The 12,652-nt window shown below is 40.7% G+C and overlaps 1 protein-coding gene across 10 annotated transcripts in view; it reads left to right on the plus strand.

Annotated features, from left to right (window-relative positions):
• GRK3 (G protein-coupled receptor kinase 3) overlaps positions 1 to 12,652 on the plus strand; it is a 116,529-nt gene that overhangs the window by 62,553 nt on the left and 41,324 nt on the right. For 6 of the 10 annotated variants that reach the window (XR_006056723.2, XM_060400833.1, XM_042234748.2 and 3 more), the window contains 3 exons: positions 2,089 to 2,163; positions 8,592 to 8,653; positions 11,245 to 11,296. Coding sequence is in view for 9 of the 10 variants with exons in the window: in XM_060400833.1 (XP_060256816.1) it covers positions 2,089 to 2,163; positions 8,592 to 8,653; positions 11,245 to 11,296 (189 nt within the window). In the remaining variant the exon portion in view is untranslated. The remainder of the gene's footprint in view (positions 1 to 2,088; positions 2,164 to 8,591; positions 8,654 to 11,244; positions 11,297 to 12,652) is intronic. The other 4 variants (XM_042234747.2, XM_060400835.1, XM_042234746.2 and 1 more) reach the window with 2 other exon arrangements.

Here is a 12,652-nt window from a genome sequence, read left to right on the forward strand (position 1 = left end):
CATGCTTTTAGAGTAAAATTAAAATAGGAGGAGAGATTTAAAGGTGTTCATCCAGCATGGAACCTGTGTTTCTCGAGTTTTGTCATTTGTTTCCTGGTGATACTGATCCAATATCTGCTGCTCCATATACTTTTAATAAGGTTCCCAAAGTGGATGCTTTCAGTACAGACGTTGATAAAATGGCTAATGCAGATCCATGCAAGAAAAGGCCAAGCTCAATTCGCGACTCTCTAAGGAAATTAAGCTTTATTGGTTTTCATTTAGCTCCCCTTTAACAATTAGGCTAATCAAATATTTATCGATAAATATCTTAAATGCTTCCTTTGAATTAATAAGGTTGATTGTAATTATTATGTTAGTATAGTTCACTAATAGTTGAATGATGGTTGAAATCTTTTTTTTTTTTTTTGCTTGTAAATCAGAGAAACAATCTCATTCAGTCATTAGGATAAACGAGGTTCCTAGGAAATTCTTTCGCCAGGAGTGAGTGGAATAATTAGTAGTGAAAACGTGCACTGTAATCTCTCTACATGAACACTGTTTTCCAGAGAAGCGCCCTGAGAGCCCTGGACTGCTGTGTGCAGTGCAGAGCCGCTAGCCACGTGCGAGTATTTAATTGTGTTTACATTGGTTGTTGCTTAGTCTCTTAAGTCGTGTCCAACTCTTTGCGACCCCTGGACTGTGATCCACCAGGCTCCTCTGTCTATGGATTTCCCAGGCGAGAATACTGGAGTGGGTTGCCATCCCCTTCTCCAAGGGATCTTCCCAACCCAGGGATCAAACCCGCATCTCCTGGCATTGGCAGGCGGGTCCTTTACCACTGAGCCACCACGGAAGTATGTTTATATTAATTGCAATCAAATGGAAGTAACATTTTAACTCCTGACGTCCTCCTGAGCCACATTTGAAATGTGCAGTACCCACATGTGGCTGGTGGCTCCTGCATCAGCCCAGATTCACAGCATTTCCATCATCGCAGCGCGTCTGACTGGACAGCGCTGGTCACAGTGATGCACTTTCGTGCTTCTATGTTCATTGTGTTGTCCACAGTGCTTACTGAACTTCTGGGCTAGAGCTTACCATAAGGCTCTGTGCCTCGCTGCCTTGCTGGGATGATTGGACCTTGGAAAATGCCATGTGTTCACTGAGAAAGCCTCTGTAGACGTAGCTTTCCTGTACGGCAACAGTTTAGAGGGTTTCTTGCCTGGAAAATCCCATGGGCAGAGGAGCCTTGTAGGCTTTAGTCCGTTGGGTCGCTAAGAGTCAGACACGACTGAGCGACTTCACTTTCGCTTTTCGCTTTTCACTTTCATGCATTGGAGAAGGACATGGCAACCCACTCCAGTGTTCTTGCCTGGAGAATCCCAGGGACGGGGGAGCCTGGTGGGCTGCCGTCTATGGGGTCGCACAGAGTCAGACACGACTGAAGCGACTTAGCAGCAGCAGCATGCTTTTTTAAGCTCTTCTTGTGCATTACTTCAGACATAATTTGAAGTTTATGGGGAGTTCAGGGTTTCTAATTTTTGTCAGTGTGTTTCATTCTTTTAGAACAAATTGCTCTTTGCAGTGGTTACAGCAAGCCTTTCCTTAACCTAGAGTCTTTTCAACACAGTGGTTTAGCTTTGTGATCCTGGCATTTAATTCTTAGGTATATCTTTGTGCATTCGTGTTCCCTCATGAAATAGAAATTTTACATTTTTAGGACCCCAGTATCAGCCAACTGCGAGATGATGCATTTAATATTAATACGGTGATAATACGATTCCTTACACCCTTTTTAAGTCAAAGTAGCCTTGATCCCTTGTGGGCATAGATATTCAGTTAGATGCCCCCACGTGTATCACCCTTCTTGACATAGTTTCTAAGAACTCTGGAAGCTCTGAGGAACAATTATCTGTTGGGTTGCCCACAAACATACAGCAGATTTTTTTTTAAGAATGCATGTTGATATGATCACCATAGGTTACTGCTTAGTAACTGTTGTGTTAAATTATATGTTGTGATACTGTAAAATACACAGAGGTTTGCTCTGTTTTGTATTTGTGGGGGAAAAAGAAAAAGAAAACATTGTGTGTGTGTTTTTTTAAGCCATTCTCAAAGCAAGCCGTAGAACACGTACAAAGTCATCTATCAAAGAAACAAGTGACATCAACTCTTTTTCAGGTAAGGTAAAATGCTCTCCAAATAAATGTTTCTCATCCACTTAATGGTTGTCTTTGGGGGCATTCTTTGCTTGGGTGAAAGTCCTGGCAGAATTTCGAGACTGTTTCTTACCTAGAGGTTTATCTGGAAAAACCAAAGTTTAATATCACCTGTCTTTTCACTGAAACGTGCTCTTATGCCAGCATCATAAAGGCTGTCCTGAGAAAGGCTGCTAGAGCATTCATTTAGTGTTTTTTTTTTTTCCTATAAATCAATCAAGACAAGACGTTGGAGGGAAAACCTTTTCCTGTTGGACATCCCAGACACCGGTGATGAGCAGGGACTGGGCAAGATTTACTTTCTAGTGGTACAGGTGTTGGTCCCCATGGCGATCCTTCCCCAGATAAAGCAGATTCATTTTCAGCAATCAAGAAGGAATGAATGGCCTTGGAGTCATGACTGAGAAATTGGATTTCGCCTCAGCTCCTCTTATCTTGAACACAACACAATCATAGATTTAAATTATAAGGCTCAGAAAACTCAATCCACAACTGATGGGCACATGTCTTGGCTGCTCTTTGGATGCAGTGGGTTTCTTCCTGAAAGCCTTTTCCATTATCCCGTGGGATTTCCATAGAGATGGCAGCTTGCAAGGGTATGGTCAAATCTCCAAGCGGATCATGTACTTTTTATGTTTCTGTGAGTTACAAGAAATAGGAAATAGGAAAGAATGCCATTTATTAACATAATGGTTTTCATAAATGAAAATAACTAGTTTATCCTTTTCTTGGATTATTCAGTTATTTGAAGAGAAGTAAGTTGATTTTTGCCTTAGTGCCTTATGGTTGGGCTTATTTATACAGATTCATACAAAATGAATCTGATTATTCTATAGAAAGGATACTGGTTTGACTCTGAGAACATTTGGGCATGGTAACCAAACCAGCTGCTCCCTTTCTGCCAAAATGATTAGATGGACATCTCTTAAAATGTCAGACCTTTTAGTATAGTCTAGTTGGTTATAAGCTTGGGCTCTGAAATTCAGTGACCTGAGTTTCAAGACCCTGGGCAAGGTAGTACCATAGCTCTCCGCACTTCTGTTTTTCCCTCTGTGGAGTAGAAATGCCAGCAGACTGTCCCGTAAATGGGGTTTTGAGGACCCCGTGCATATGAGCTGCTTTGTACCAGGCCTGTCTATCACAGCACTCCATAAATGTCAACCTTCTCAAACACCTCAGTCAGAAAGTGCAATTTGAGTATCTGCTTTTTGTTGCCTCTGTGACATTTTCGTGTCAGAATTTCAGTTTTCTGACTTTGACATGGTTCAGAGATAGTTGTGTAGTCAGTTACATTTAATATTGCTAAATTACATACATAGATTTTACAACTCTCATGTTAACTTTACCTGTAGCATAAATAACATTTAAAAAGATAGTTCCAGATGAGAGATACAAAGACCAACAAAATTATCTTTATGGCTTCAAGAAACGTTGATTTAGAAGCCATGTCTCCAGTATATCTTTTAAAAGCACTTTACTGATTTGTTCATAAGAAAATAATTGAGCAATGTTCTAATAAAACAGATATAGAATAGCTGGTATTTTTATTTCAGTGGTGAAGGAAATAGTCATTATTATGTCGGTTTAAATAAGAAAGCATTTTAGTGTAATTCTGTAATAAGTACCATTAGAACATGGTGGTCAAAGTATAAAATAGAAGTTGTATGTTTGGATACCCTGCTTATAGAGGAACATTGATCTCTATAACATTTAACTAACATTAAAGTTACTTGATATTCTTTGAGTTGGAATTTTCCCTCCTGGCTTTCAATGAGTTATAATTGACAACTAAAAATTGTGTGTAGTTGAAAGTGTACAGTGTGATGTTTTGATATGTGTATTCATTGTGAAATGATTGTTGTAATCTAACTAAGCAGCATACTCATCACCTCATGTAGTTATATTTGTACGCATGGGTGGTGAGAACACTTAAGATCAACTTTCTTAGCAAATTTCAAGTGTACAATACAGTACTATTAACTATAGTCCCCATACTGGACATTAGCTGGCCAAGACTTATTTATCCTGCAGAACTGAAACTTTGTACCCTTTAAGCAACATCTCCCCCATTTTCCCTACTTCCTAACCCTTGGCAACCAACTTTCTACTGTGCTTTTATAAGTTAGACTTTTTTTAGATTCCACATACAGGAGAGATCAGCTTGTAATTGTCTTTCTGTGTCTGGCTTGTCTCACTTGGCATAATGTTCTCCAGATTCCCCTGTGGTGTCATAAATGTCAGGGTTTCCTTCTTTTTAAAGAACAGAACAGCGTATACCATTTGTATGTGTGTGTGTGTGTGTGTGGACACATATATATGTATATATACATGTATATCTCCATCCCCCATTTTCTTTATCCATTCATCCATTGATGGACCCTTGGGTTATCTCCATATCTTTACCATTGTGTAGTAATGGCACAGTGAACATGGGCATGTAGGTATCTCTTCAAGATGCTGATTTAATTTCCTTTGGATATATACCGGAAGGAATCTTCATACCGTTTTCAGTAATGGCTGTCCCAGTTTGCATTCCCACCAACAGTGCACAAGGATTCCCTTTTCTCTGCATCCTCACCAACACGTACCTCTTGGCTTTCTGATAACAGTCATCCTGACAGGTGTGAGATGATCTCTCTCTGTGGTTTTGATTTGCGTTTCCTTGATAATTAGTGATGCCGAGCACCTTTTCATATGCCTGTTGGCCATTTATTATCTCTTTTGAAAAATGTCTATTCAGGTCTTCAGCCCACTTTTGAATTGGGTTATTTGGGCTTTTCCTGTCGAGGTGAGTTCCTCATATGTTTTGAATATTAACCTCATATCATATGGTTTACAAATAACTTCTTTCATTCTACAGGTTGCCTATTCACTCTGTTAATTGTTTCCTTTGCTCTGCAGAAGCTTTTTCGTCTGATGCAATCCCACTTGTCTGTTTTTGCTTTTGTTGCCAGAGCTTTTGATGTCGTATCCAAAAAATCATCACCTGAACCAGTGTCAAGAAGCTTTTTCCCGTGTTTTCTTCTAGTTGTATGGTTTCAGGTCTTATATTGAAGTCTTTAATTCATCTTGAGTTGGTTTTTATATATGGTGTAAGGTAAGGGTCCAGTCTCATCCTCCATTTATTGAAGTGACTGTCCTTTCCCCATTGAATGCTTGATCCCCTTGTCAAAGATCAGGTGACCGTAGGTGTGTGGATTTATCTCTGAACTCTGTTCTGTCCCATTGATCCATAAGGTCTGTTTTTATGTCAGTGCCATACTATTTTGATGGCTGTAGGTTTACCATGTATTTAAACATTGGGAAGTGTGGTGCCTGAAGTGAAATTTCTTGTCAAGGAGAACAAGGTAGTTAAAAAAATGCTCTGAAAATAAATACAAAATGCTTTTTTTGTTTGTTTGTTTGCAAAGTTGACTTTAGAAATAATTAATTGCACAGGTTCATTTGGTGGCAAGAGTTGGGAGGACTCCTGGCTTACATTTAGGTTCCTGAAATGTGCCAAGTCCGACTCTTTTCGAACCCCATAGACTATAGACCGCCAGGCTCCTCTGTCCATAGCATTCTCCAGGCAAGAATACTGGAGTGGATTGCCATGCCCTCCTCCAGGGGATCTTTCCAACCCAGGGATTGAACCCAGGTCTCCCACATTGCAAGCGGATTCTTGGCTGTCTGAGCCACCAGGGAAGTCTCAGTGTTCTGAATCTTATTAAATCCTCACAACGGCCTTGCAGATTAGATGTAACTCTCCCATCTTACAGATTGAGGAAACCAAGAATCAGAGCAGTGAGATCGTTTGCTCATGACCCCACTCTTGAACTTTGGCTTTTGCATTGCTCACCTGACACATTTTGTGGTCCTTCATGTTGAAAGTGGGAATGTGGTATATCAGATCTGGTCTTAAGAATTTCTGGTACAGGATGTTTTATAAAATATGAAAAACATGTTAATATAAGAGTTTCTGCAAATAGAAAATCTGTTACATACAAACTTAGTCTTTCATACGTCTTTCCACACTTGATGTCTTTTGAACCTCTCGAGACTTGTGGCATTGGTGTTTAGCATCGAGTAGACTTGGCGAAGATGACTATTATCTTTGATTATAGACATAGGATTTCAGAGTTGCAAAAAGCTCCAGAGAGAGAGAGAGGGCAGCTTCCCCTGTTACTAAGGAGGGAACAAGTTCATTTGGTTTTAGTGACTGTGCCCAGTGCCCTGCCCAGGACCCTGATAGCCCTGCCAAGTGGCAGAGGCTAGCTTAGCCCCGTGGTAGGAAGTGCAGCTCCCAGGCGAGCTGCAGGGGCCTCACTGCCCATGTTGGTGACTGTGGCTTCTGTACGTTTCCTCGTTTGATCACTTGTCTTGGACATCTCCTGACGTCTGGTTCTTCTTTTTTGCACATTTTTAGGATGATCTACAAAGACACGGAAAATGTTAAATTTCTATCATTCAAGGAGAGAGTAGGGTATCATGATATTTTCCAGAACTAGCTAATTGCCCCTAGGCTGAGTTGTGAAGTGTTGGCATTTGATATTTTTATCACTCTTGATTTGAAGACTACCCCATGGGAAATAAATTTATGCAGTTTATTTGGTAATGCGTAAAGTGGCATGAAATTGAAGCAGATTGTTCTCCATAGGGGAAGAGCCCCATGTGTGTGAGCCAGGAGTCCTTGCCTTAATCTTGGCTTAGCCATGAACTTGCTCAAAGACCTTGCAAATAACTAATTAAAAAAAAGCTTTACTCCATGGGTTCTTTCACTTTTAGTCTTTGAAACTCAATATTAATGCTGACCATTTATGATAATTGTAATTAATGGCAATTATATAATTAATTGTAATTTATAGGCTGCCACTACATAATCTACAGGGCTCAGTACACAATGTAAACGTGGAGGTCCTTGTTCAGAAATGTCAAGATGGCAACAGTAGGGCACCATACCAAGGACTGGGCTCTTCTGTGGGACTGCATGGGTCACATGCCCATGAAGCTAATTCCAGGCATTTAAGGCGTGTCTGTGACTTGCCATGAGCTGTGCCAGACAGTAGAGACACAGTGGCACATAGGACAGAACTGCCCTTGCCTTCAGGGAACATGCCATTGAGTGGTATAGATAACTACTAAGCAAGTAGTCATGCCCATGAATCTACTGGTGCGAACTGGACAGGCGCTGAGGAGGGTGAGTACAAGGTGCGATCAGTTCAGTTCAGTTCAGTCACTCAGTTGTGTCTGACTCTTTGGGACCCCATGGACTGTTGCACGCCAGGCCTCCCTGTCCATCACCAACTTCCGGAGTTTACTCAAACTCCTGTCCATTGAATTGGTGATGCACTCCAACCATCTCATCCTCTATTGTCTCCTTCTCCTCCTGCATTCAGTCTTTCCCAGCATCAGAGTCTTTGCAGATGAGTCAGTTCTTGGCATCAGGTGTTCAAAGTATTGGAGTTTCAGCTTCAGTATCAGTCCTTCCAATGAATATTCAGAACTCATTTTCTTTAGGATGGACTAGTTGGATCTCCTAGCTGTCCAAGGGACTCTCAAGAGTCTTCTCCAACACCACAGTTCAAAAGCATCAATTCTTCTGCACTCATCTTTCTTTATAGTCCAGCTCTCATATCCATACATGACTACTGGAAAAACCACAGCTTTGACTAGATGGACCTTTGTTGGCAAAGTAATGTCTCTGCCTTTTAATATGCTGTCTAGGTTGGTCATAACTTTTCTTCCAAGGAGCAAGAGTCTCCTAATTTCATGGCTGCAATCACCATCTGTAGTGATTTTGGAGCCCCTCCCCCCCCAAAAAAGTCTGTCAGTGTTTCCATTGTTTCCCCATCTATTTGCCATGAAGTGATGGGACTGGATGCCATGATCTTAGTTTTCTGAATGCTGAGTTTTAAGCCAACTTTTTCACTCTCCTCTTTCACTTTCATCAAGAGGCTCTTTGGTTCTTCACTTTCTGCCATAAATGTGGTATTATCTGCATATCTGAGGTTATTGATGATTATGGGAGCACATAGTTGGGAACCTCACCACATCTGTGGAGAAGGCAGTGGGACCCCACTCCAGTACTCTTGCTTGGAAAATCCCATAGATGGAGGAGCCTCGTGGGCTGCAGTCCATGGGGTTGTGAAGAGTCGGATACGACTGAGTGACTTCACTTTCACTTTTCCCTTTCATGCATTGGAGAAGGAAATGGCAACCCACTCCAGTGTTCTTGCCTGGAGAATCCCAGGGATGGGGGAGCCTGGTGGGCTGCCGTCTGTGGGGTCGCACAGTCGGACACAACTGAAGCAAATTAGCAGCAGCACCACATCTGAGTCTCATCCACTTGTGTTTTTCACTTTACTGTGTTCTTACTGATGCAGTGTGGAATTTCTTTTCCATCCTTTCCAGCCATACATAGAAGAAATTTGTGAAAGTCTTCGAGGCAGCATTTTTCAAAAATTCATGGAAAGGTATGAAACTTTGTGTACAAAGTCTTTTTTTGTTGAGGTATGTTTGTCATGTAACATTATGTTAGTATGGTGGTTTATTTGCTAAGTCGTGTCCGACTCTTGCGACCCCGTGGACTGTAGCCCGCCAGGCTCCTCTGTCCATGGGATTCTCTAGGTGAGAATACTGGAGTGGGTTGCCATTTCCTTTTCCAGAGGATCTTCCCAACCCAGGAATCAAACCCAAGTCTCCTGCACTGCAGACAGATTCTTTACCAACTGGGCTATGATATTTAAATCTTGTACTGTGTAGGTATACCTCATTTCACCTCATAAATGCTATCCTTAAAATGTGTTACTTTATTCATTCAACAAACATTTATTATCCGTGTGCTCTGTACCAGGCTAGCTTATACCCTCTATACTTTGTAGTTTAGGCTTTGTACATATTAACATCCCTTTGACTTTATTTTTTTAGTTTCCAAATGATCCAAAATGTAAATAGACGAGGGAACCTCAATATTGAAGTTATCTTATTGGGACACGTTTGCTAATGCCAGCATGAGTCTTATGTTCAGTTCATTTGTTTATATGTTAAAGTCATATCCTTAAAAATGAGACAGCCCTTTTCTTGATTCTTTACACAGTAGAATTTAGGTATACTGGCAGATGTCTTTTGTCACGTCTGCCTTAACGTACCCAATAAATGTGTCCCTTTGGGTTACTCAAACTACAGAGTATGTTTGTCATATAAAATCCTGAAAACTTTCTATAATTAACGAGGACCTACTGTGTGGTGCAGGGAATTCTACTTGATATTTACAGTAACCTAAAGGGGAAAAGAATCTGAAAAAGAATAGATATGTGTATATGTGTGACCGAGTCACTTTGCCGTACACCTGAACTAGCACTGCATTGTGAATCAGCTATACTCCAGTGTAAAACAGCATTTTTAAAAAATGTAAATTTAAAAAATTTCAGGGATGCCTATGAAAGTGTTCACATGCTTCCCAGGCACCTGAGAGTCAGCCGTTTGGTGTTTTGAGTGTTCCTCTGTGATGATGCACCTTAGGGATCAGACTTTCTGACTCTGAATCTGCATTCGCATGGACTCTGCTCATCTCTGTAAACTTGGCTAATTTCTAGACAGTTGTCATGATGATTGAGCCTCAGGGTGGGAGCAGCCCACAGCTGTTCAGTAATTGCCCTTTAAGAACAAATGCCTCAGTGTTTTGTTTTTTTTTTTTTTTTTCCTTCTTCTCCACATGTTCACAGAACTAAAGTAATTTTTAAAAAAAGTTGTATCAAGATTCTACCAGAGTTCAAGAGATAATTTTGTCTTGGAGTAGAGTCAGTACTATGGGAAACGAATCTGCGTACAAATGATTACATTTTCTGAGCAGGACCAGAGGGGCTTTGCCAAAAAGCAGTGGCATGGAACTGAGGGGCCAGGGCACCGGTTCAGCGCTAAGATTCAGCTGAGTCTTGGGCCATCTCCATGGCTGCGGATTATAAAGACCTGACTTTTCCCAAACTCTTGGGTCAACTCATTGTTCTGTGACCCCTGGGGGAGAGGGGAGAAATGGAGATGGTGATTGGAATTGGGGAAGAGGTCTTATACCTTCACCGTGTATCCAGGTAACCCTGCACTGTCATTGTCTCCCACTGAATTGACCATTCGTTTTTTTTTTTTAATTTTGTTGAAGTGTAGTTGATTTGCAGTGTTAATTTCTGCTGTACAGCAAAGCGACTCAGCTATACATATACGTATATATTCTTTTTCATGTTCTTTTCCATTATGGTTCATCACAAGATGTTGACTCTAGTTCCCTGTGCTGTACAGTAGGACTCTGTTGTTTATCCATCCCATATATAGTAGTTTACATCTGCTTATCCCAAACTCCCAATCGAGCCCTCTCTCACCCCTCTCATCCTGTCTCACACAGAGAACAGTAAGTCTGTTCTCTATATGAAGATTTACATAAAAATGGGCTATAAATGCAAAATACACGCCAGGTTTCAAAGCAATGAATTCAAACCGCTTTCAGGGGCTTCTCTGATAGCTCAGTTGGTAAAGAATCCACCTGCAATGCAGGCGACCCCGGTTTGATTCCTGGGTTGGGAAGATCCCTGGAGAAGGGAAAGGCTACCCACTCCAATATTCTGGCCTGGAGAATTCCATGGACTGTATAGTCCATAGGGTCACAAAGCACTGGACACGACTGAGTGATTTTCACTTTCAAAGCAATACAAAAATAAGAATGTAGACTATCTCATTAAAATTTTATGTTGATTACATGTGGAAATGAAAATTTTTGATATATTGGTTCAAATAACATACATTATTAAAATTAAATTACTTATGTGTCATCTGTTACCCGTCTGTTGGAGAGTACCGACTCAGATAAAGATTGTTACCATAACATAATGACAATTAAAGCAGAAACATGAAGTCTTCAGCTTGAATCGTTAAATAAAGCCTTGAGTGCTAGGCAAATGCTTTGTGAAAAAAATATTTACGAAAGCTCATTCTGAGAAGTCACACAAGTATACAATGCTAGTTCTCAGTTAACGTGATATTTAACTTTTCAGTAATTCCTCACATTCTTTTTCAGTGACAAGTTCACTAGATTTTGTCAGTGGAAAAACGTGGAATTAAATATCCATGTGAGTATCATCTTGGCCTTTATTTTTTTTTAATAAAAACTTCCTTTGGCTCAGTTTCGTGAGAAAATATTTTATTCGGCAGCATACTCCCAAGGGTAACATGCTGCCCAGACAGATGTCCTGCTTACAGCTTTACGCATGAAAAATCCATCATCCCATATCCAGTTGTAAACACTTTGAGTTTTCATCCTCTTTTTTTCATATTCATATCAGAATGCATTTATTTATTTAAGGAAGGATATTTTAAGCCATAATTAAGCTTTTAATAGAAATAGTAGTAAAGATACAAGTCTTCTACATCATGTAATTCCTGTGCCCATGTCATTTGCATCCTGGTAAATTTCCTTGTTTTTTTTCTCTTATTAGGTGCAGTCATGTAATAAACATGACGATATCTCTTACTAGACCACAGTTGTATCTTTTTTATTGTTTTGAGAATGATGAAAGCAGTCCTCAAAGGCGGGATACTTCCTAGCTTGTATCCCCTAATACTACGTCTTCTCTTAGCTTTCCCATGTCAGGAATTCTGGGGCACATTCTTTACTTCACTTTTAGAGTGTTCCTTTCTCTTCCCCTTTCCCTTGTGCTCTCCCTCCACAAAGGTTTGCAATTGAGAAAAAGAAATAACTGGATTCTGTTTTTGATTTAAAAAAAAATTTTTTTTTTAGTTGAACAGTACCATTCACAGAAGTGGGTTTGTTTGTTTGCTTTTTTTTTTTTTCATTTTAATTTCCCCTCTCTGCCCCATTTCTGGCAGGATTGAGAAGCAAGAGGCAGTGACACATTTTAAAAAATAATGGGACTTCCTGGGCGGTCCAGTGATTAAGATCCTGTGCTTCTACCGCAGGGAACGAGGGTTCAATGCTGCATGCATCTGCGTGGCCAAAAAACGAACAAACAAAACCAAAAAACCCTTATCTCTGCTGTGGATCCTCCCGTGTCTGTGCTCCTTTAGCAGACGTGATGTCCTCACGTCTTCACGTCCTTCTGTCCTCTGAGCAGCAAACGTGAAGCTCGAGGGCTGGATGCCCCTGCCTGGCTGCAGACATGGTGTCTGAAGCATCTGACCCTTCTTTTGCCAGGATGCGTAACAAAAAGCATTTGCCATTGTCTAATGGCCTCTTACCATGAACATAGGACTATCTCTCTGCCTTTGTACCATCTGATGCTATGAAAACTTCTTGGGAAGCAAGGCATTGCTGAGATGATATTGATGAAAGCCTAGTGCTTATGAATGGAAGCCTCTTCATCGAGTTACTCACACTCGGTCTGTTTTCACACTCACGTGCCCAGCATGAGTCCTCTCTACTCACTGCTGCCTTTGATGAAAAATTCACATGGCCAGCATTCACTGGG

The sequence above is a fragment of the Ovis aries genome, chromosome 17 (genome assembly GCF_016772045.2).
Source record: "Ovis aries strain OAR_USU_Benz2616 breed Rambouillet chromosome 17, ARS-UI_Ramb_v3.0, whole genome shotgun sequence".
Classification (NCBI taxonomy): domain Eukaryota; kingdom Metazoa; phylum Chordata; class Mammalia; order Artiodactyla; family Bovidae; genus Ovis; species Ovis aries.